At 36.9% G+C, this 26,199-nt stretch overlaps 1 protein-coding gene across 2 annotated transcripts in view; it reads right to left on the bottom strand.

The window, feature by feature from the left end:
• MET (MET proto-oncogene, receptor tyrosine kinase) overlaps nucleotides 1-26,199 on the bottom strand; it is a gene marked incomplete at both ends in the record, with an annotated part of 73,534 nt that overhangs the window by 23,391 nt on the left and 23,944 nt on the right. For both annotated transcript variants that reach the window (XM_084230476.1, XM_084230475.1), the window contains 7 exons: nucleotides 3,453-3,552; nucleotides 4,312-4,473; nucleotides 5,455-5,591; nucleotides 5,701-5,803; nucleotides 8,244-8,404; nucleotides 13,225-13,398; nucleotides 14,143-14,274. In XM_084230476.1, the coding sequence (XP_084086602.1) occupies nucleotides 3,453-3,552; nucleotides 4,312-4,473; nucleotides 5,455-5,591; nucleotides 5,701-5,803; nucleotides 8,244-8,404; nucleotides 13,225-13,398; nucleotides 14,143-14,274 (969 nt within the window). The remainder of the gene's footprint in view (nucleotides 1-3,452; nucleotides 3,553-4,311; nucleotides 4,474-5,454; nucleotides 5,592-5,700; nucleotides 5,804-8,243; nucleotides 8,405-13,224; nucleotides 13,399-14,142; nucleotides 14,275-26,199) is intronic.

Below are 26,199 nucleotides of genomic sequence, written 5' to 3'. Positions count from 1 at the left end.
ACACACCTCTTACTTGGAAACTCAGTTATTTAAGAAGATAAAAGAATTATTCACAATGAGGAGTACTAGACTGTAAAGTGCTGTGTCAACTGTTAACCACTATATGGTTAACATTAGAATTAAGTAAGTGTTTAGGTCATTTTATTAGTGGTATCCTGACACTAATTACTGAGTGTCAGGATCAATGTTAAATATTTTATAAGGTTGGTCTCACTTATTTCTCATAATAATCCTATACGGTAGTTGCTATATCATCTACGTTTTATACATGAAGAAACTGAGTTTTTTTTTTAAAGATTTATTTATTTATGCATACAAGAACTGGGGAGTAGGTAGGTCAGAAGTGTGGCGGGTGGTGAGAGGATTCACCAGACAGAGTGGGGAGCAGAACAGGCAGATTGACTAAAATACACTGCTTAGGGGAGCAGTGGGCAAGACAGGAGAGGTCTGCTGTGCCATGTGAGTCAGCTCTCTGGCTGGGGATCAAACTCTTGTTACAGTGGCTGGTGATAGCTTGCTAGGGCTGACACTTTAACCCCTGCACCACCAGGGAGGCCCAAGAAACTGAACCTTTTGAGTTTATGTCATTAGACTAGGTCACACAATTGAGTGACAGGGAATGTTAATGCTAGGCCACTGGCTCCAAAATTCACTGTCTTAATTTCCAAGCAATATGGTTTTTTGCTCATTCTACATTCTATATCACCAAGTCTATTCTCATGCTGACTATTTTACAAAGGCCCTGCTATTATTATTTCATGCCCTTTCATCTCTCATTTTAAATCCTCCCCTCTGGAATTCTGATTTATGGAAGTTAGGAAAATGTGGTTTCCTCTTGATTGTGCTTAGACTAAACCAGCTACATGAAATGGCACATTTAAGGTTAAATGGTTGCATTTTTTTCCCCCCAAGGAAAAGACAAACAAGCAACAACATCCCTTAGATTTCCTTTTCTTTGACAAGTAGAATTGGAGATAAAACAATTACTATTGCCCACAATAGAAAAAGGACTCAGGATATACATAAAAAGCACAAACAAAATTGGGTATTTGGTATTTTTTATTAAAATGTACTACATTTAAAAATGTATGCTGTAAACAGATATAGAAAACTGATATACAGGTATAGGAATAAAATACTATTTCAATTTATATAAATTTCATATTATAATGCTAAAAACTTCCTATCATCCTGAAAAATGGAAATGAATAATTTTATTGCCATAATAATAGTTCTCTATGTAACAAAAAATGGGAAATAATACAATAAATTGCTAGCTTCTGGGGGAATAATGCACATTAACAAATCAATACACATTTTGTTGAGAAGGTGATCAGTAATTTTATTTTAAAAGATTGCAGTTTCCTGGGTTTAAGTTATTGTTGCTGGATCAATCTATCTAAATCAGATCTGATCAAGAGTTTCTATTTCTTAAATAATGAATCAGATCAATTCATCATCTTTAAATTCTATCAGCAGCAGGGAACATGCAAGGAATATAAGTCTTTGTATAAGGTAGTTTTCACCAACAACAGTAAAATAGATCTACTGAATTTTTCATTCTGGTATAATTCTAACACATAGCTCTATTGTACTATGGTTGTGGCTAAATTACCAGAAGTTTACATTTTCAGTAAGATTTTTATCTACTACCATTGTTTGAATCTTCCTTGAGATAAGTGCTAATGTGCCTCATGCCTGAAATTTTTTTAAAAATTTATTTATTTATATATATATATTTTACATCATTGTTCATTTTTAAACAATGTTTGTTTTTCCCCCCCTCAGGTGTAGTCCCCATAGAATTTCCTCTACCAATTCACCCGTGCACTATCACCACAGTCCCCTGTGCCTGGAAATTTTTAATACATATTTGATTTAAATCAATGAATAAAGTCAAAGGAGTTTCACATGTCGTAGTAATGCTAGTGAGAGAGAAGGAAGTAAATTTAGCCATTATTGTAATAATAATGTAGGCTTGGTACAAACTAGATAAACTAATAATTTTTAAGATTTCTACTTTAACAAGTCACATACCAACACCAAAGAGGGTTATTGTTATTCTTATTTGGTTAATGAAAAATTGCTATATTTGGTTGTGGAAAACTGATGTCCTTTAAATTAATAGCAGTGGTATTCTAACTTTATTTGTGGCCATGTGTGTGGGGATGGTTTCAAAGCTTTCTACTTCATACCATGACTCCCTGGAGTACAATCTCTCAGGAATATGATAAAAATCTAATAATACTCTTTAGAAGTGATGTAATGTGGCTGATTGAGAAGGTCAAGAAAAATCTCATTTGAAATGACCTTACTGTTTGGTGATCTGGCTTGACATTTTTAGTCCTAAATTGGTTTTTGTAATTAAAGAACATTGTGGCTTTAGTCTTCAAGAAATATTGGATGGGGCATCTAAAAGAAAGTGCTGTAATTCAATCTATCACTTGCCCAATCAAGACCCTGCTTGAGAGGGACACTTAGAACTTTCATTCTAAGTTTAGTCACAAGTCCAACTAGATTATGGTATATTAGAGAAAATATCAACAAAAACATGAAATATTTACAAATAATTCCAACCGTCTTAAGGTCTAAATTAAATTCACTGTTTTAGTGTGACCTACATAATAAGAGCCCATAATAGGTCAAACACTTTTAAGGAGGCATCGGTTAAAAATGATTGACAATGCAAACAAAAGAAGGAAAGATTCAGAAATATCAAACAACATACATAAGTATTCTAATGTACTTTCTTATTATTTGATAACATGCTAACAAAGAAACAAGAATAATTAGGAAACACTGTGGACCTATCACTCAGAAAGATAATGCTGCTGCAAAGTTAGAAGCTTTATCCATGGGTTTCATTACAGCAAAAAGGTAGACAATCTACAATGCACTAAAAAATGGCAGATAGGGAAATGCTGTGGACTGAATGCTTTTCCCCCAAATTCATATGTTGGCACCCTAATTCCAAATGTGGAGGTGGAGACTTTGGGAGGTAATTAGGTCATAAGGGTAGAGTTCTTGTGATGGGATTAATGTCCTTGCAAGACACCTGGGTCTGCCAGCAAATAGATCTTGGATTTCTCAGACTCTGAAGTTGTGAGAAATAGATGTTTACTATTTAAGTCACTGAGTCTATATATTTTTTTGTTGTTACAGCAGCCTGAATTAAGATAGGAAATGGTATGGCTTGCACTTGTATTGATCACAAAAACACTACCACCTCAAGTTAGTAACTATTATTTGTGTCTATGCACACATGTATGTACATTGTGTGTGTGTGTTTACAATGTTACCCTGAGTCTAGATACTTCTAGTTGTTGAATAAAAAAGTACTATTTAATCTATGCTGCAAGGAAGGTAAAAGCAACCTGTATAGGAAAAACCTAAAAGCCAGAGATAGAGGCAGACAAAGACCTTTAAGTACAACCATCACTCAAAGGACTTACCACTGTAAAGTTCCTTTCTGTTTCAGGCACACTTATCACCATCCTCAGGACACTAACTGAATTCAGGTTTTTTCCAACACCTGTTATTGTGCTCCCACCACTGGTAAAATAAAGTAGAAAAAAAATGCGATATTGAGAGGCTCTTTCACTATCAAATATTTTATAAAGGAAGTAAAATTAAATCAGGTTTAGTGATTGCACATTATAGCCAAAGACCAATTCAAGTTCAGTGATAACTCTTTTAGAAACAACTTATTTAACTTGGAAAAATTAATTTATATCTTACAAGCCAAAGAAATGCACTTGCTTTTTCATTTATCAAATACACAAAAGAAATATTTTTGCCTCTCTGAAAAAAAGACAAAGAAAAATGAACTTAACTACTATTGCTAGACTGATACAGTTAACAGAGAAAGGCAAACTGAACTGGGTCTAGTGAGATTCTGATTCTGAGGGTTCTGTAATTGTGAATAGCTCAATGTAAAGCAAAAATATGCTACAGAATGAAGGAGAAAAAGATGATTTCACTTTGGGACATCAAGGTTAGTATAAAATTGACATGTACATAACTAATATAAGTGCATAAACTCTGTGGTATCACATTAAACTGATGTACTGAAATCTATTTAAAATGTAATAAATAGGATAAATTGTTTCTTGGCATGAACTAACATTGATAGAGTAAAACTGTACTTAGAACCTGAATACAGTTTTCACTCCTGAGTTGGAAAGGCAGCCTTCAAAAGAAATGCAACAATATCAAAGCCGGAGATAAAACTCTAATTCTTCTTCACTACTTGTCAACCAAATCATCCTGATGGTCATTATTTTCTTCTACCTATCAGAGGCTTTGACTTACCTAATAAAAGATTTGGTTGGATGAATTTCATAGACAAAGGGGTCTTCCCGGTAACTGAAGCTGCTGGTCTCTCGGTTGGCTAAGTCAATTTTCAATTTAACAGGAAACTCAGTTGAAGTGGTTTGGGCTGGCGTATAACACTCGAGAACGTTATCTGACACACTGAACAAAAAATTTAAGAAAATGGACTTTAGCCATTAGAGCTACACATAGCTAAGAATTATATTCATATATCAAAAAGAACATCACTCAATGGTTACTAAATGGGAATTTCCTGATGTAGTCTAGAAAAAAGCTCTTTCGAACGTATGTTGTTTACATTTGACTGGATCCCAAACTTAACCTTGTTGTAGGTAAGTCAGCCTTGACCTCAAAACATTTGGGAATTTAAGCAATTTTTATAGTATCCTTAGTACTATATTATCAAGTACTTACTACTTGAATATATCAAGTTATTCTAAGAAGCAGAAATCTAACCACCCTCCAAAATCAATCTCTCCTTTCTCTTTACTACAAAATGATTCGGTCTAATTGTAAATCTTTTTATATAACATTTAATTAAATGCTTATTTTAATTTATTGTTCATTACCATAATCGCACAGATCATAACATAGACATAATAGTAGACAAAATACTTGGAAAAACAAAACTTAAAAGTGGAGGGCCTCCCTGGTGCCACAAGGGATTAAGACGCAACCTCTGAAGCTATCCACAGCCACTGCAGCACAAGTTTGATCCCTGGCCAGGGAGCTACCCACAATGTGCAGCAGACCTCTCCTGACTCACCCGCTGCTCCCCTCAGCAGTGTATTTCGGTCGTTCTGCCTGTTCTGTTCCCCACTCTGTCTCTGGTGAATCCTCTCACCCCCCACACCTCTGGCCTACACCCCAGTTCTTATATGCATAAATAAATAAATCTTAAAAAAACCTTCAAAGTGGAATAAATAAATAATAAGGGAAAGGCAGAAAAACCAGCAAAAAGGAATAGATGCATTTGGGAAGGAGGAAATTTTGTCAGCAGGAAAGTAAATTATAAACATATAACATTTTCTCCATACATAAAAAGATCATTCTTTCCCCAATTTGTTAGGTATAGCTATTAATCCAAAGTAGCTAATGCAATAAAAAATAAATTCACAAAACCTTTTCAAAGTGCATGTCTTTCCACCAATTGAAATGTGTCTAGAATTTCCACTGTTTAGGAACTTTCCAGTTATAGTAAGTAAAGTGCCACCAGTCTTAGGACCATAATTTGGAGAAATACTTGTTATTTTAGGATCCTGAATGAGAGATAAAAACAAAACAAAGTAACTTGTTAACTTCATAACTAAATACATTAAGTAACAATTAAATATCCTAGTTCATGAGAAAAGTAATGCTCAGACTTACCACATAGGAAAATGTACTATATTGTGCTGTCCCTCTACTGTTTGAAATACTTATGGACATATTGAAATGTTCATTCATTGCAGGACCAACAGTGCATTTAAGCCTGAAAACACCAAAGTTCAGCATGTTACAAATATAAAAGCATTTTCTGCTTTGGCTTTTTATGTGAAGGGATCTTAACTTTAAATAGTGAGCTGACTACTCTGAAAAGTAAACAGTGCTGGGTCTCCCTGGTGGTGCAAGGGGTTAAGACGCAACCTCTGAAACTATCCACAGACACTGCAGCACAAGTATGATCCCCGACCAGGGAGCTACCCACATGGCACAGCAGACCTCTCCTGTCTCGCCCGCTGCTCCCCTCAGCAGTGTACTTCGGTGGTCTATCTGCTTGTTCTGTTCTCCACTCCATCTCTGGTGAATCTTCTTACCCTCCACACCTCTGGCCTGCACCCCAGTCCTTGTATGCATAAATAAATGAATCTTTTTTTTAGAAAAGTAAACAGTGCTTTGTGATAAGCATTACGACTGAAAAGTAAATAGTTCTATCACAGTACTATAATACTTACCTTTACATTGACTGTATTACAGTGCTTATACAGACAAAAAGGAAACTTCATTTACTTATCAATGCCTTATCAATGTAGACCCCACCAATTAAAAAAGTTCAGAATAATCAAATTACAATCCTATAAAATTGTACATATAATGTTTGGCACATAAAATAAAGAAATGGTATTTTAGCAGTATCTCAAACAATGGACAAAATGACAAATTGGCCAAATTTCTTTATTAATGTATGCCACCAGGTACATTGCTGGGGTTACACTTGCCATGTGTTTATTTAAATTACCTAAAAAATAAATAAAATTGTGATAAGCTTTTCATAGAATTATTTTTTGTTAGTAATCTTATTATAATCCTAAAAAAGTATAGTTTGCTTTACTAAAGAACTTTTAAAAGAAGAGAATGAATTGTGTTTTACAGGTTCTAGTTTATGATGCACTGAAACAACTTACATGGGAGAGTTCTAGAATGAAGTTGTTTGTCATTAAGCTAAACAAGTATGACAATAATTGATGTCTTGGTCTTAGTAAAGTGAATAGATTTAAGACCTTTGTGTCACATCGCAAGTAATTCTTTCCCTGATAGAATACATTCAATCATATAGCTTAAATGTTTGTGTGTTGAATGATAACCAATAATTTAGCTATCTAAATTACATCAATAATTATATCTAATGGATTTTGTTCATTGTAGGGTTCAAGTCTTACAGTAGGTACATCTGTCATATATTATAACAGGCACAGATCTTGAATCATGAGAGCTGAATTTGACGGTCTATTCAGCTGTTACTCTCTAGATTACCTCTGCTAAGCTATGCTCCTTAATAGATAGAACTTCAAGTGCCATGTTTGTAAAGTAAGAATGGTATTGCTACCTCCTAGGATTTGGGAATGGCCAAATGTGAATACTGCTTGTTACAGTGCCAACAGGTGTTAGCTTACTATGAATTTAAAGTCATCCCAAAAAATGAGTCTCAAAAATGTGATTCAACCTTTTCACTACTTTTATGAGCCTTAGAAGGTAAATTTACAGGAGAGGGACTGTATTGAATTGTTTCCTGTTTTTTTTTTTTTTTTATAGGAAAACATCTTTGGAAACTCTCTGTAATTGAAGACTTTAAAAATTGGGCCTCCCTGGTGGCGCAGTGGTTGAGCGCTGGGCTGTGAAGCTGCCTGCAGCCTCTGCAGCACTGGTTCGATCCCAGGCCACCAGAGGGTCCCACATGGCGTGAAGACCTCTCCTGCCGCCCGCTGCTCCCCTCAGCAGTGTACTTCAGTCCTTCTGCCTGTTCTGCTCCTTGCTCTGGCTCTGGTGAATTCTCTCACCCTCCCGCGCTTCTGACTGTACCCAGTGCTTGCATAAATAAATAAATAAATAAATAAATCTTAAAAATAAATAAATAAAAATGAAGTGACCCAAATCAGTGTTGCTCCTTCAAATTTACCCAATTTTCAAAGAGTTGTTAGAAAAGTGGATGAGAACTCCCAGATACTGTATTATCTTTCTGGTTTGGTAATGTCACCTTTCTGGCTTCTTTTTTTTTTTTTAAAGATTTATTTATTTATGCATACAAGAAATGGGGTACAGGCCAGAGATGCAGGGGGTGAGAGGATTCACCAGAGACAGAGTGGGGAATGGAACAGGCAAACTGACTGAAATATACTGCTGAGGGGAGCAGCAGGTGAGACGGGGGGGTTTGCCTTGCCATGTGGGTTGCCGGCCGGGGATTGAACTCATGGTGCAGAGGCTGCGGATTGCTTCATTTTGTGGTGCTTAACCCCTTGCGCCATCAGGGAGGCCCCTTTCTGGCTTCTTAATCTTGGTAGGTAAATGGGACTGAAAGGAAAACAAATCCACAAGAGATGTGATAAGCCAAACTCTTTTTAATCCAAGACTTTTGGGGTAATTTTTACAAGTATTCATTAAAAAACAAAACCCGTTTTTCAACAAAAACCAGCAAAGCATTTTGAGATTCTTACGTATTTGCGGTGCTCTCACTTAAGGTCAAGGTGCAGCTCTCATTTCCAAGGAGAATCCTGGTTTTCTTTAAATCAAATTTATTATTCTTCCTGAGTCCAAAGTCCCAGCCACATATGGTCAATGTTGTTCCTCCTTCAAGAGGTGCACTAGTTGGGAAAACCTACAAGGATAACATTGAACTTTAAAAACAACCCCAGAGTACAATAATCTTTCATAGATGTGGAAAACAAACAAAATATGTGTCCCTACAGAGGCTGAAATTCTTCAATTCTTTTACTAAAGAAAAATGGACAGAAAAAGGGTAACAACTTTCAGAGAATATGGAACAAACATTCTGATGAAACAAGTGGTTTTCAGGAGATCCAGAGATGGGACAGTCCAGATTCAGTCTGGGTGGGCCACTCTGAAGCAAATTTCTTTTCTAGGAATCTTCTGGGCTGCACTAGACAAACTCTGGGCCCAAACTTTTACATGCTTACAACTCTGATTATAACTCACTCATGGGCTCCAGATCAAACTTATCAAAAATCCTGCATGGGCCTATAAACCAAGTGCCAAGATCTGCCTTGCTTTGAGCACCAGCTGGGTGTGTGCTACATTCTAGTTGCTATGGTATTCCCCATCCAGGGAAGAAAGTTACATAGTAAAAATACCTCTTTTTGCATCCAGTGTTTTCACAGTTACATTCAGTAGCTATCATAATGCCAAATATATAGATGCCACATATTCATTCATTCTGTTTATTTGCAAGTCATCAACTATGTGGTAGGCACCAATGAATGAATAAGTGGGTCTAATTCTTTATTCTTATTTAATTCACATTACTGATATGTGATTTTTCTTTAATTATGGGTATTATTTGGTATCTGCCAGCTGGTTAGTTGGCACACTTGGCTTTTTAAAAATGACATAATGTTTAATACATCCAATATATTATTCCATTATATAAGTAGATGAAAACATAACCGGAAAGAGCCCCAAATGTGATCTGTATTGTAACAATGTTTCTAAATATCTCCCTTGGCATTATTTATATCTCATTTCCAGGGTTGATTTTCCCCCTCCTATGTCCAATGTTAAATAAATAATAATTTCATTTCATTGTTGGAGGGAGGCTCATTTTTGATGTCTTAAAAATAAAATCTGAATTTATTAATAAAACTTTGGCAAATGTGATGTAAGATGGCATTAGACCCTTACGAAGTTTGTAAGACAACTGTTCTTTGGCTGAAACTATTAAAACAAATTTCCAGGTTAAAAATAAGCTGCTCCTTAGTGGCTCTGTGACAACTGGGAAAGGAAATGCTCTTTTGGGGGGGACATATTGTAAATTGTGCTGTAAAGTACAATGGTGGGAAATCACTGCGCTATAGAGGCAACTCAAAAACTAGTAAAGGTGTTTGCCCAATGCCAGTTAGTGAAAGTCTAAAAGGAGTTTAGAAGGGCTTTTAGCAAAATTCAGATTTGTAAACATTCCCAACCCATCCAAGTAAATAATCGCAAACTAATACCTTCACTTACCCTTGTTACCATCCTCCTTTAAAGTCTTAGCTTAAGGTTTTTATGACAGTTATTTTACCCATAAAATCCATTACACAGTTATGCCTGTCATGAAAATTTACCTCATGCAAATCTAGTCAAATGGAAACTGCTAGGGAAAAAAAAAAAAAAACCTGTTTATTATTATGTTAAAAATCTAGTAGGAGAGAACAAGACATTCAGCTCTGCAGGACTCTGAAGACTGAGACAGTGACACAGTTGCTGGTTCCTTTTAATGAGGAGTTTTCCCCATTGAAAATAGCTGACCAAGGCTGATGAAAGTCTGATCCTGTTGCTGAGATCCTCTTAGCTACCTGCCTATTTTCTACATGAAGACTGAAGTCTGTCATTCTACATACAACATCACTCTATAGAAGGCAAATGGACTGTGGAGGATTGGAGTAAACATGCCAAGGGTTGTTCAACTAGCGCAGTGAGAGTAGAAGTGCTATTATAAAACCTCTGCTAGACTGTCAGGATTTGAAAAATCAGCTTCACTAAGTTTTTTCTCTGGGTTGAACTACAAGGGGTGGGGGGACAGCTGAGCATTTTTCCTTAGCTTATGGGGTAACATTTACTCTTCCAGGGGAAAAGGAAGGAAGCAGTCTTGGACTACACACCCTGGGATAGAACCGACAATGGGCTGGCAGACTCTGAGTTATCCTGAAGGGCAGAAAAACCCTGTGGGAAGGAAATGAGTGTTCGGCACAAAGCCATGGAGGCTGGATCTCCCACCTGCTGGATGAGGGAGAAACAGTCCCAAAGCAGCTAGCATCATTTTGCAGGTGAAAATGACTTAAATGCTCATTTTCCAAAACGATAAAGATAGAAAGCTAAACAACAATACCGACAAAAAAACCTTGGAAAATTAAAATTTGTGATGTATTTTAGCAATGTGAATAATAGAGGAAAGCAGGTGAGGAGTATATACAATTGCTGAAGAATAAAAATTTGCCTGAGAGGGAATAAGTCACAAATATATTGGTGGCAGTAATGGGTTGCGCAAACTCTCCTTGCTGTTGCTTCTTGTCTGTGTCTTGCGATCAATTAATAAACCGTTTTATTGTTTCACTGGGATTGAATTCAATCCTATAAGATATGACAATTTTATGCAAATAAATTCAGAATACATTGGAAAGTGCTCTTCCTTTTCAAGCATTTCTTATTGCTCTTTAAGTGGGGGATCAGACAATATGTTTGAAACAACACTAAGTCTTTTATATGTGCAACTGCAAAGAATTTCAGTTATTGAACATCATGTTCTTTGAAAAGCAGGTTAACTTATATTTATTGGGACGTGAAACTCTATAAATTATCTGGGTTTTGTGCCATTACAGTTTAAGACAGATAAGGAAAAGATGAAGAATCTATCTTTTTTTTTTTTTTTTTGCGCTAAGAATGCTAAATGTCACGGTCTAGTGCAGCATGAAATCGTCCTAACAACTATGAACCGAAAGGGATTTATGGACTCAGCTGTACTATTTTCCTTCTAACCATACAGGCCGAGCCTCACTAACTCAGGCATGATGCAACACAACATTTTAAAATGGCCAACTGTAGTACTGGGAGTCAGGCAAGGTGATAGAGGAGGGAGATGCAAACATTATGAGGGAGCTTCTGGGTCCAGAAAATTATAAAATATTTACTCTGTCATAAACATTTTAATATAGCTTTCATGACTTAAAAGAAAAGAACACTGGTCAAAATTTAGTATTTTATTTGTACAAGTTCTCAATCTTCTTTCTTTATTTAAAACAGTAGCTTGGCTGTTTTTGACATGAGATTGTTGTGATTTAATTGTACACACACACACACACACACACCCACCCACACCCCATATCTCTTTCATGGAATAGCTGAGTTAATATTTCTAGTGCCTCCAATTGCTAAGACGGTGTTTAAAAAGTATAAAACTGCATGTGGTATTAAAAGCATATGAAACCAAAAGATTGCATGCATACTATAGGCTAGATTTAAATTTGTTTTCTTGCTCTCTTTTAGTTTGTTCTCTGGCTGTAAACGTTAAGTCTTAATAATAATGTCACACCTAACAGAAAATGATTTGGTTTAAAATCCAGTCACCCAATACAAATCTTGCCCCAAAGCGTAACTAAATGAAAACAGCCATGTGCTTGGAGTCGGTTCCTGTTCTGACTTGAACACTTTGTTTACTTGGGCTTGAACCTGGCTACCGAGCCCTTTCACTGGAATCTTTCACAAGTGCCATTTACTAAAGTCCAACTGTTTTACATGCAGGCAGAGGAAAATACATATTGGATCCTCATCAGGGAAGTTTTTTCAAGCAAAATGTATTAGGATCAAGACATTTAAAAACTCTGCCAAGAAGATTTTCATAGTGTCAGATGTGTGCTTCAGCAAATAAGGCAACAGAGAGTTGCAGAATGTGGTTACAATGTCATGGCAGAAGTCTACCACTAGAAGCTACCACTAGAAGACAGAGGGCACTTCTGTCTTGTTCAGGACTGTATCTCCCTAGAATCTAGGAGAGTGCCTGCTGTATGGTATGCTCTCCACGAACATTTTTGGAATGAATTAATGAATGAAAAGGGTTCACAGAGTACAGATATTAGTGTAGTCATCGGTAGTAGCTTTATTTCTCTTCTAGGAACTTTAAAAGAAGGAGCACAGGGCATCGCTGGTGGCTCAAGGGGTTGTCTCAGCACTATGAATCTATGGGCAGCCACTGCAGCAAAAGTTCGATCCCCCGGCCAGGGAGCTAATCCACGTGGCACAGCAGATGCTCTTGTCTCGCAGTGTATTTCAGCAGTATATTTCAGTCAATCTGCGTGTTCTGCTCCCCAGTCTGTCTCTGGTGAATCCTCTAACCTGTCCACCACACCTCTGCCCTGTACCCCAGTTCCTGTTTGCATAAATAAATAAATCTTTGAAAATAATAAAAAAAAAAGGAGCACAGTCACCCATGGGCACTTGCCTGCCATATCACTGAGGGAAGCAGCTTCTGCTTAAAGTTATGGTGAAACAAAGCCACAATCCAAGTGTGAGATAGGAAGAAATCTGTCCTGCCTGTACAATAAGAACTGTGTGGCAGAGGCTTCTGTCTGGTAGATAAAGTGGAAAGTAATGAATCAGAGAATGGGTGAGTCAGGCAGGGATGGGTTCCAGCAAAGGAAATTTGGAGCTATGTTGCCCACTAACCACTCTTTCACTCATGTTACACTAAAGGAAAGCTATAGCCTCAGAGGAGAATATATTTAATGAGCAGGAAGCAAGCACCTCGGGTGAAGGACTCAAGGGGATGTGCCCAAACACCACCCTAAAGAAAAGCCCTAGAGGGAGAAGATGCTTCGGTTGATGCCTTTCAGCTGAATATGAAATGAATAAATCAATTTTCTGATTTTTTTGATTAATGGGATTTATGTTTACAAAAAAGTATCTGCAACAGATGACTGAGATGCCTACCTTATAGATTATAGGCAGACAGGTCTCCTGAGTCCATGTTCCGCTGGGGCATTCCTCCAACTGTACACATTTATTGTGGCACCAGCCACACTGAACAAAGGGTGGGGCGGAGAGACACTGACTGCAGGACTGGAAATGTTCACAGCCCAAGCCATTCAGTGGGATCCTGGTGATCTGTGAAAAGAAGTGATGGAAAGAACTTCCAAGGGGTTTTGTATTTGTTTGTTATATAAAAACTAAATACACCAGATACATGTAAATATCATTTTACAGAGGTTACTAGAGGTAGCACCTATGTGTGCAAATCATGCAATAATGATTAAGTGATTACAATAAAGACCAAATTGTTTCCTACCCCCCATTGTTGCCATATAGGTGGTAAAAGTTCACATTATAGTCCAGTGAACACAAACATTATCATTATCATGTAGTTCATTTTGGTAGGGACAGTTTGTTCAGTCTGTGATAATTTTAAAATAATAAGAGTATAATTTAAGCTGTAGGAAAACAGATTTGAACCCCTGGGAAATTCTAAGTAAGTTTACATATCATCTGGCATCAAGATGCACCTCCTTCTTGCAGAGGAAAAGGATTACTGGTTGGTGTCAGATTCTAATGTACATTTCAGGATTTATCTTGTCTGCACTAGAGTTCTGCCATTAGATCTGTAATTCTCATTGTGCATGTTTGCTTTTCTCGCTGAGAAATACAGGACAAAATGAGAATTCTGCATTATGAAGAAGGTCTCCCTTAGGTCCAATTATCCCTCCATAAAAATTTAGCTTGGTTTCAGGAGATCTCTGGAATATTCAAGAAGGAACCATATGGAGAAATGAATCCAAGATGAAGAAAGAAGTTAAAAGGAAGACAGTGTAAATATTCCTTCAGGAAGAATTGTCTCCATGGGTTTGGGCTTACCTTTTTCCCAGTGACAACCAGTGTGTAGCCATTTTGGTTTAGCGGATGTTCCACAATCACTTCTGGAGACACAGGGTGGGAATCCAGATGAAAATTCACATGGGGGGTTGATCTTGATCGAGAAACTACAACCTGAGAAACAAAACAGAAACAGCCTTATTCTAACAAGCTCAATTTAAATATAAATGGAAATGAGGACAATAATAGTAATAACAGATTATGAGAGCTTGTGGGTGTTTGAAATAAAGATACAACAGTTTATCTCACTGTAAGTTAATCTGATGTCATCTAATCTTCCTTGCAGACAATTCATATAGACAGTCTTTCATCCTGATCTTTTGATGGTTTCTAGAGAAGAACTTCCAGTCAATCAGTCAGCACATTCAGACAAATCCTCACAATTGTTTTGGGAACTGGAGGAGCCAAAATGCTTCCAGAATAGAAGACATCACATATGCTGCAAGGATTCTGGGTTTTTTTGTATTTATTTATTTTTTATAAAATTAAAAAAAAATATTTATATCTTTTATATCAGTGTCCCACCACCAGTTCACTCGTAAACCATCTCCAGAGCCCTTTGTCTGGATTATTTTTTAATCTCTTCTCATGACACCCCCCACCTGGCAGTTTCCCATGGTGTAATGGAAAGGACAGCAGATGAGGAACACTGGAGACCTGGATCCAGTTTTAGTCTTGCTACTTTTAAGTCATATTTATAGCTCTTTTGAGGTTAATATAGGCCCTCAGCTATTCCGAAATGTTATAATTTTTATAAACCACTGTTCTACTGTATATTATCACTTGGACTGTAACTGGAATTCTTCTTATTGGCCCGTCTGTATAATAAGGGCTGATAGTTTTAACAGTGCCTGGGGGATGAGATTTGATGACTGCTGTCATTCTTGTTTTCAGTATTTCTAATTGGCATGTTTCCCAGGTATATATTTTTCATCTGCCCATGGGTTGCTAGGACCCAGAAATAAAGAAGTCCAGGGAAATAATAAGGATGACTATTTGAGATGAATAATAAGATTTCAAGTGAGTTCAGGGGTACTCAGAGAGACTTTATTTCTTAAATAGGTCATAAAATCCCATATACATAAGGGTACAGGAGGCTGAACACAGCTCTGGGTTTGAAATTGATTTTGTGAAACTGTATAACATCCCAAAGACTCACACACATTTGTTTTGAGAGTGCATTTTTTTGCCATAGGTATGAAATCATAGGATGAACAAAGGTGCCTGTGAAATTAGAATTAAATAACTATTCCCTTCACTGTAATTTTTTCATCTGTGAAATGGGAATGAAAATTACAGATGTAATTAATTGCTTGGTACCCTAAAAATTTATATACAACATATAAATATTCTAGGGAATAATCAGTAGCAAATGTTTTCTTCAGCAGAATAAAGGTGTCAAGTTGACGGAAACAATTTGGGAAGATTCTTAAAGTGCCTAATTTGCTCCCAGAGAGTAACTGTTGATAGGAAAACTAACTAAGCTCACATAGTGCCATAAAAGTTAAACACCATGACATTTCTGTCCTAATATTTGTTCTACTGCAAACTGAACACTTTCAAAAGCATCTCCATTAAGCAGGGTGACTATATTTGCACAGAAGACTAATGAAAGATCAAAGGTCATTTGGTCAGAATGAGAAAGGATGGAAACTGTTGTTATTCCTAAATTTAGGAGAAGTCAGTATTTGTGACTTTTGGAGGCAAAGTAAAAAGAAGTTCAATTACAAATCCTACCTCTCTCTCTGGGAGATGGTTACAAGAAGAATACTGGGACTTAGACTTCTAAAATCTCTACCTGAAATTATTTGGATTTCAGTTGTCCAGTATTTCAATTTTTTTTAAGATTTATTAATTTATGCATACAAGCACTATGGTATAGGCCAGAGGTGTGGGGGGAGGGGTGAGAGGCTGCACCAGAGACAGAGTGGGGAACAGAACAGGCAGACTGACTGAAATACACTGCTGAGGGGAGCAGTGGGCGAGGCAGTAGAGGTCTGCTGCACCATGTGGGTAGCTCCCCAGCTGGGGATCAAACTTGTGCTGCAGTGTCAGCGGATAGCTTCATAGGTTGCGTCTTAACCCCTTGCGCCACCAGGGAGACCTCCAGTATTTCAATCTTAACTTACTTCTGGTGGTCACCACTTTTTGTTCTCTCATCTCCTACCCCCGCCCCCACCTCCATTTTTTCCCCTATTTCCCTGACACAATTCAAAACTAAAACAAAAGCCTCTCAAAACTTTGATGTTGCTTTCTACCTCATTTTGTGCTTTCCTTGTCATTGAAGATTATTTCTCCCTATGAATATGCCTGTAGATATCTGCATTTTTTAGTAGCTTCCAGACCCACTACATAACTATCACCTCCTAGTACACTTTCCTCTATCTTGTTCTCTTTCATATCATTTCCCCTATCTATAATAAGCAATCCCTTCTTAATTACTAAGTTGTCATCTTTGACTTTATCAAATATCTGAAGCCAAATATTCATTTCCCAGGAAGGACTAACTGTTCATTGTCTTTTCATAAAGAAGCTCTTTGCACCTCTGGAACTTGGATAAATTGATTTGGTGCATCCCTTGTTAAAACTTTTTGTCTGGAAAACAACTTATAAATGGTACTTTCACAACAGGTAAGCAAGTCAGATATTGTGCTTAAGTGCTTTAAATGATTATTTCATTTATTTATTCCATATAATATTCCATCAAAGTGGGTACTATTATTTTCCATAAAGAAAATAGGACAAAGAATTTTAGCCAGAAAGTACCAGTCAGGTTTCCAAAGTGTTTTATCTAATGCCAGAGTTCTTGTGCTTGACCTCTTCTTAAATACTCAACTGCTACACTCTTGGAGGACCAGAGTAAATACCAATAAAAAGTTTCAACTCTGAGCTTCCAAGAGCCACTCATGAGTCAAACCATTTAGACAAATTTCACAATTTATTTGCCTTGCCAAGTATTCCCTGTTTCTGTAATCTCAGCTGCACAAGCTAAGTATGCCTAAGGAGAAAAGCTCCACAACTAAATGGTTTTTGATGGCACAGAACAAATGTTACCAGCACAGCTAGCAAGTTCTACTTTTGATTATGAACTAAGATGAGAGTGGCTTGGTGTAAAAATGGGACACACCAGAGAAGACAGGAAGGCTATGTGAAAAAGCGAGATGGCCTTTGGAATTTTGATCAGAGGTCATAGGATGAAGGCAAATACCTTGTAGTTGATCATTACCCCTTTCTCTGCAGGGATACCTACTGCTATAAAATGCCAAGAATGCTTTTCTATTGTTAATTCTTCATTATCTTTTATTGCTGGAATTTTAAATAATTGAATAACCACTTAAACTCTCAAAATAACCCTGTAGCAATGTTTGCAAGAAATTGGGAGTTCCTTTTTGTTGTCATGGAGATATTTCTAGGGACAGAACTGAAACTAGCATCTAAATTTAATTATTCTAAGATCACCTGGCAATCTTAGAACAATCAGTATGAAATAGAAGACTGGAACTATCTTCTATTGTGGAGTTTCTACTATGGAGATAACTAACCCTTAGTGTGGAGGTTTCAAAATTTCTTTCATCCTCTTGAAAATACAAGATAATATGTTTTGAGTCAGGGGAGTAGGGAGGCATCTGAATTTTCTTGACATAGTGGTTATGATCTCAAATTATCTGGGACTAGACATGGAGAAAAAATATGCACAAAAGAAAATAAAATTTTGTGGCTAGGTTTCAAAATTCATAAACATGAGCAAAGGCATTTTGTAGGATATATCTGCAAACACATAAAGGCTAGATCCCCTTGCCACACACTTAGTTTCATTTTTGATTACAATATTTTAGAATTTAGTTTTCTTAAGAATGATGAATGTAATTTAACATAAGAATTTGCATGTGGCTTGATGTCTACTTTTTCTATTTTTTTTTTAGTGAAGAATTCAATACTATACTCATATAGTCATATAGACATATAAATATTGCCACAAACAATTTTGGAATATTTTCATTATCTTAAACAGAAACTCCACACTCTTAGTCATATCCTTTTCATCCAATATACCCTTCAGTCCCTGGCAATCACTTTTTATTTCTATAGATTTCTTTATTCAGGATATTTCATCTAAATGGAATCCTACAATATGTGGCCTCTTGTGACTGATATCTTTCATTTAATATAATATTTTCAAGTTTATCCATGTTGGAACAGGTATCAGTGCTTCATTCCTTTTTATTTCTGAATAATATTCCATTATATAGATATGCCATATTTTATTTATCCACTCATCAGTTGATAGACATTGGGTTATTTTCACTTTTTGGTTATTGTGAATAATGCTTTTTAAATTTATTTAAATTTATTTTTAATTTTTAAAATTTTTACATCATTGTTCATTTTTAAACAATATTTGCTTCCCCCCACCCCCTCAGGTGTAGTCCCCATAGAGTTTCCTTTCCCTGTGAATAATGCTCTTAATGAACATTCATGTACAGCCTTTTGTGTGAACATCTATCCATTTTAATTTCCTTTGAGTATATACCTGTGTGAAACTGTTGGCTCTTACAGTAACTCGATGTTTAACCTCTGAGGAACTGCCAGTAGTCTCCATAATGACTGCACAATTCTACATTTACAAGCAAAGCATGAGGGTCCTAATTTCTTAACTTCCTCACTGACATTTGTGATTTTTGATTTTGTGATTATAGATATCCTAGTGGATGTGAAGTGGTACTTACTGTGGTTTGATTTGCATTTCTCTTCCAAATGTTCTCTTAAAGTAAGTATAAGGCAAATTAACGTCTGGAAGTTCATTGCTTTCAACTGTTCCTCCTGGCTGATACTGAATATATGGGCATCACCAGCTCAGCCGCCCAAACTGTTGTGAAAAACATCCCCTTGTGGATAGATTGGACTTTCTAAAAACAGGGTCCTAGAGAGGCTGGAGATGGGTAAGGGATAGAAGGAACAAAAATGTTTCTCACTAGGATAATTAGTGGGAGATGCAGCACACTCCTTAGGAGCTGCACTTAGTAGGAGGAGAGACAAAGGGTTGGAAGCATAGCACATGCCTCTAACCTGGTGGAGGAAACTAAGGGGTGACATGGATGGAGGTGCCCCTAGAAGACATAGGACACTTTGAAAGAATAGCTAGATTGATGATTTTAGTTAATTAGAATATATTATAACATATCCCTTAATATTTTGGAGAAATACTGGAATTCCTGTTGGTAGTTCACTTTGAGTGATGTGATACTCCCAGTGGGCCCCCAACACATCTGAACCAGTTGGCAGGCTTTTAAAATACATGTAATATGGTTCTTCATATGGGTATTCTGGGTTCAAATAATATATTTGACATTGCTATAAATGGTTCACTCTTTTAGAAATGTATATTAAAATGTAACCAAGAAGACAACATAAGATCTAATGCTTTTGATGATCAAAATGAATTTTCTTTTTATAAGTAAATGTACAATTCTATTCCTAGGTGAACAGAACTGAATGGGACCTTTGGTATAATCTACATTGATTTTTAATTTAAAAGTTAAAGATAATGGGTTTCTGTCCATGAATAAGGGAAACTGTTTTTAGTGAAAGATGATGTAAATTAGAGTTTGAGATTAAATGAGAAAAATGTGAGGTGGAGGAAAAAAACATGAGTGAAAGTGATGTCACTGTTAATAAACAGACTTGGGTGTAAGTGGGCATGACCTTACAGAGCTAGGGAGTAGATCTGCTTTCCCTGTAGTTCCTGGTATAGAGTTAGGTATAGAGTAGGTTCCAAAGGTATATATATATTGCCTAAATATATAAATAGACTGAAATAAGAAGTTCAATTAAACCCTGATGAAGGGATGAGATTCTTAGGTGTTTTAGTTATTTAGATAACCTTCAAATGTTTGATCCCTATTTTCAAGGTATGTTTTTTGATGCCTCTTGTTTCTTGGTTGCTGCAATGAGCTGAATGTTTGTGTCCCTTAAAGTTCATATGTTGCAATCCTAACCCTACGTGATAGTATTAGGAAGGGAATACTTTGGGAGGTGATTAGGTGATGACAACAGAGATTTTGCAACTAAGATTAATGCAGAATAAAAGGGACCCCAGAGTGCTCCCTTACCCTCTGCCCACCACGTGAGGACACAGCAGGAAGACGGCTGTCTATGAGCCAGAAAGGAGGAGTTTACTAGATACCAAATCTGCCGGCACTCTGATCTTGGACCTCCCAGACTCTGAAACTGAGAAATAAATGTGTTGTTTAAGCCACCCAGTCTGTGGTAATTTATTGCAACAGTGAGAGCTGACTAAGACACCTGCTTTAGGTTTGCTATCTACTTGAGAATGAGAGAGAAATTGGTGTTTGTTTAGAAAGAAATCAGATATAAAGAGTAGAGTTATTTGGTTCAATCAAGGTAAGCATCTAGCTCTCTGGGAAAAATAATGAAACATGATAAGAAGTAGAAATTTCTGATTGGTACTGACGGCTCAAAATTAAAAGTAAAACAACGTACCAGGTGGCCAAAGTTGAATTAAATGAAGCTTTAATCTTTTCTTTCCTAATTTTTTTTGGTAAATGGGCACCAGTGCTTCTATACTACATTGACACTATAAAGGTCAGGCATATAAAAAAAGGAAAACAATTTTCCTTATTATTATAATACTGATGTGTATATTTCAATTTTGTGTAATGATTCAAACTGAATCAATGTGAATGACTAGATTGAGACCTTTACAAAAAATTTCACACATCTAAGAACAAAATAAGCTAGTAAATTTGTAAAAATTTAAAAATAACCACTACTTTAAAATCAAGATGTCGCTACATGCAAAAGAATGAAGCTTGACCACCACCTCACACCATACACAAAAATCAACTCAAAATGGATTAAAGAACTAGACATAAGACCTGAAACCATAAAATATATAGAAGGAAATATAGGCGAAACACTACGTGATTTGCACATCAAAGACATCTTTACAGACACATCACCCAAAGCAGTGATAGTGAAGGCAAAGATAAACAGCTGGGACTATATCAAATTAAAGAGCTTCTGCACAGCAAAAGAGACAATAACAAAAACAAAGAGAAACCCCACCAACTGGGAGAACATTTTTGCACCCAACACTAATGATAAAGGACTGATCACAAAAATCTGCAAAGAGCTGATGAGTCTCAACAACAACAAAGAAAATAATCCAGTCAAAAAATGGGCAGAAGAGCTTAAAAGAAACTTCTCTGAAGAGGAAATGCAAATGGCCAACAGGCATATGAAAAAATGTTCAACATCACTTGTCATCAGGGAAATGCAAATCAAAACTACCATGAGATACCATCTTACACCAGTGAGAATGGCACATATTAAAAAAACTAGCAACAACAAATGTTGGCGAGGGTGTGGAGAAAAAGGAACTCTTCTGCACTGTTGGTGGGAGTGCAAACTGGTCCAACCACTGTGGAAAGCTGTGTGGAGATTTCTGGACCTACTAAACATAGAGCTTCCATATGACCCAGCAATTCCACTCCTAGGTATTTACCCAAAGGACACAGAAACATCAATTCCAAAGAACACCTGCACCCCTATGTTTATAGCAGCACTGTTTACAATAGCTAAGCTTTGGAAACAACCCAAATGCCCAAAAATAGATGATTGGATCAAGAAGATGTGGTACATATATACCATGGAATATTACTCAGCATTCAAAAAAGATAAACACATGCAATTTGCTGCAACATGGATGGCGCTGGAAGGGATCATGCTCAGCGAAATAAGCCAAAAAGAAAAAGAAAAATACCGGATGGTCTCACTCATAGCAGGAATCTAGAAAACTTAAATAAGGGACCAGGAAAATGAATAACTATAAGAAAGTGAAAATCAAAATCAACAAAAAACTATGAACCAGAGACACTTTTAGGGGGGCGGGGGCGGGAGGGGAGGGATTGGGGTCAGAATGGGGGGCTGCAGTTGTATGGGGAATATAACAATAAAATTTATAAAAAAAAAAAAAATAAAATAAAATCAAGATTATAAATGACTGTAGGATTAGTCAGGCTATACAGAGTATCTGTTTTGAATTTATAAACTGATAAAGGTTCAAAAAACAACTGATACGTATGCATATACACATGTATGCGCACACATATATACATGCACACACATATATATATTTTTCATGTCTCTGTACTCTTTCAAATAAGCACCCAAACAGGAAATCTGAGTTTCTATTTGCTATCAATCCTCCCTGGCCCTATCCAGAAAGCTTAACATTTTCCCATGGTTAAGAATTATATTATAATGTTTTAAATTTCTATGCATAACTATCAAATATATGTATTTTAAGAGAATGCATTCATTCATTTTAGGAGACTATAAATGAACTGGGCTTATTCTTAAGTTATGAACATAACTCTGAAATTATTATTTACTACAGGTTCTTTTTTTGTACAAAAGAAATTTCAGAACTCATGAATAGATTTTCTTTAAAAGAAATATATGAACATTACCATTCTTTAAGGATTTAACAAAATCAATGACATACACATTAAAATAAGGGCAGATGTTATATTTATATGAGCATTTTATAAAGGAGACAGGTAAAAAGAGATGGTCAAGATTCATTTGGCTGTGTCTCTGCTGGATACTGACATCACTGATAAATTGATGAATTGTGTCTATAATCTCTAAAATAGAAGTAATCCCAAATGTAATGTATGCCATAGTCTTCCAATGCAAAGCATTGGTATATCATGATGGTGGCACAGGAACCCAAAGAATTTGAAGACAGGAGGTCAACAGATGTATTGATTCTTACTGGATGTGAGTGATTATTCTCAAGTTTGCTGATTACTACTATATTCCTTTAAGGAATGGTCTTAAGTAATGATCTAATAAAGAATGTCTTTCCAGGTGTTTCCTACCTCTTAAAATTTCTTGATCCAACTAGTTGGATCAAGATCTAACTAGTCCAGTTAAGAGGCACAAGGGAAAAGGGATGATGAGTGGTAACAGTATCAAGGTACTGGAGAGAAGGGAGAGAATAGGAAAAAAAGCAAGAAGGATGCCAGAGTCTAAGGGCACTGATATAGTGTCCACAGAGTGGCTACTGTATACAGGCAAGGTAGCTGCCCAATGAATGTTTGTGGTGCTGAATTTGAATCATCTTGAAAGTGTTTGTTTGCCCACTTCCAATCTACCCCTAAGCCACTCACTCTCCCTGGCCTGACAATAATGCACAAACATTTTAATAGCAATGCCTTGCATCTAGAGATTAGAGGACTTATACAAGTGCTGTTAGAAAAAAAAATCAAACAAGCATTGTTTTTGGATGTAGATTAGACGAGGAGCTCAGAGGGGAAACGTGGGCAATCCCTGTGATTAGTCCTGTGATCTTCGTGAGTCTCCCTCTTCTCTCTCCCATATAGGCCTGTACACTGCGGTAATGTTTCCAGTCTCCTTCGCCTCAAAATTTGTAAGGTGTGTTTTTACTGTTTACTTATACTATCTCAAACATTGCTTATCATATTATTTTACTTCAAAGCATCCCAAGAGAGTGACCACACAAATAAAAACTGTTTTTGAAATCTATGTCTCCATTGATACGATCCTATAAATAGACTCCAAAACGTACACATATCAGGATATTCAGATATAACTGCACCTGTATGAGATAAGTTACACACATTTAAATGTTGGAAACATGTCAAAAACATCTTCTCTGTCATACATATAATATTGTTAGCTAAACAATATAATTCTTCCTAATCAAATAACCACTGTGAAATACCTGATTCACTTTGCACCCAACAGCTGGAGCTGTAGCTAATGTTCCCAGCCAGAGCTGAACATAAGCACAATAGGAAAGGCAGAAACAGCTGCAAACTCTTGGGAGAAAATTTTTGCAAAGCAAGTTTGCCTTAAGGCTTTAGGGTAGGAAGGAAGTAAAATCATTTTTCTGTTCCTTTTCAAGTATGGCAGCTGTCTTTGGAAAAAAATTGCGTCCATTTTGTTTTGTAACAGAAACTCCACAGTATTTATTAAAATACTAGTTGTAGAAACTTAGGTCTGGCCACAGATTTAGCACTTTAACATAGTCAAAACATTTATGGAACTTGGCAGGTAGTTAGTGCTCTGATGGTTAAGCTAGAAAGTTTTCACTTCTTAGCTGCACTCCTGACACTGCCCTCACTATTGTTTGCTGTAAACAACTGGACTTCAGTGATGCTTATTCTTTCATCCCTCCAATGCTTTATGTTTATTTATATAAAATTCAACTGAATGGAATTCTCTTAGCTACGTGTCAGAGAAATAGATCATCTGTGGGTCTCAACAGCCCTTTGTCTCTTATTATCAGGTCCATGCTTTTATGTCCCCTACTAAAATTTAATTCCTCAAAGGTAGCTTCTATAATAATAGTCACTTATTTGATTATTAATGCAAAGGCAGCAGGGTTTCAATACATATCTGATGAATTAAGAGTTCTCTGATTAAAAAAAATTACTGATATCAGTAGTTTTCCTAAAGTAAACATCTACTTATTTTCATCTTTATGTTTGGATGCACAGGTAATGGGCATAACATAACTCCTTTTATGGAAATGTTGGAAGACAAGAATAAAACATTTGCCACAACATTTTTGTTATAATGGAATGATGCATGACCTCTCACCTGGGTGTTGGGATCTGCCACAGGTAGAACTTACTCAATAGGCAGACAGATAATAGGGAATCTATTTAAATACAGGGGTTTTATTAGACTTTAGAGTCTGAAAGTAGGCCAGGAACCCTTTGATATCAACAACTGTCAGAACTAAAGCAACTATAGAAAGCTTATTAATATGAAACTGGATTGGTGAGGTAATAGATGGTTTTGAAAAAAACAAATAAAAATAAAGATAAAGGGAAAGCAAATCAAAATAGCACATTAGGAATTTAATAGAAGCTAGCAACTCTCATCTTTCAAAACTTTTATAATTCTATAGAGTAACATCAATATAAATTAAAAAGACATCTAAACACAATACAATAGTACACATTTAACAAGGATAACAGATACCATCATACTTCAAATATGTTCCAGTACCTGTCTTGTGTGTGTGTGTGTGGGGGGGGGGAGGTGCTGGGTGTTCCTCCCCTTGATTTTGAGAAGTTAAGGACAGAATTAAATGGGGTGGGGTCTCCCTGGTGGCGCAAGGTATTAAAATGCAACATATAAAGCTGTCCTCAGCCACTGCAGCATGAGTTCGAACCCTGGCCAGGGAGCAACCCACATGGCGAGGCAGACCTCTCCTGTCTCACCCGCTGCTCCCCTCAGCAGTGTACTTCAGTCGATCCACCTGTTCTGTTCCCCACTCTGTCTCTGGTGAATCCTCTCACCCCCCACACCTCTGGCCTGTACCCTAGTTCTTGTATGCATTAATAAATCTTAAAAATATACATAGGGTCTCCCCTGGTGGCGCAGGTGGTTGAGCACCACACTGTGAAGCTGTCTGTGGCCTCTGCAGTGCGGTTCGATCCTGACTGGCGGGCGAGTGTCCCACAAGGCCCTGCAAACCTCTCCTGTAGCGCCCACTGCTCCCCTCAGCAGTGTATTTCATCAGTCTGCCTGTTCTGTTCCCCGCTCTGTCTGGTGAATCCTCTCACCCTCCCACGCGTCTGGCCTGTACCCCGTTCTTGTATAAATTAAAAAATAAATAAATCTTAAAAAAATATATAAAAAGAATTAAGTGGGGTGGGTAAATAAGAACACTGGGCTGGGAAAGAGGGAAGAGGTATAGAAAAAGTGTAGTTAACTGTGAGGCAGGAGAGATTAAGTGTGGGAACATTTATTTTTTTTTTTTTTTTTTTATTTATTTATTTATTTGTTCGTTTGTTTTGTTTATACATGCACTGGGCACAGTCAGAAGCGCGGGAGGGTGAGAGAATTCACCAGAGCCAGAGCGGGGAGCAGAGCAGGCAGAAGGACCAAAGCACACTGCTGAGGGGAGCAGCGGGCGGCAGGAGAGGTCTGCGCGCCATGTGGGACCCTCCTATGGTGGCCGGGGAGCAGCCGGGA

This window comes from Talpa europaea, assembly GCF_964194135.1.
Source record: "Talpa europaea genome assembly, chromosome: 3".
Lineage (NCBI taxonomy): Eukaryota > Metazoa > Chordata > Mammalia > Eulipotyphla > Talpidae > Talpa > Talpa europaea.
Note: the sequence above shows the minus strand (reverse complement) of the source record. Positions and strands in the feature narration are given on the sequence as shown.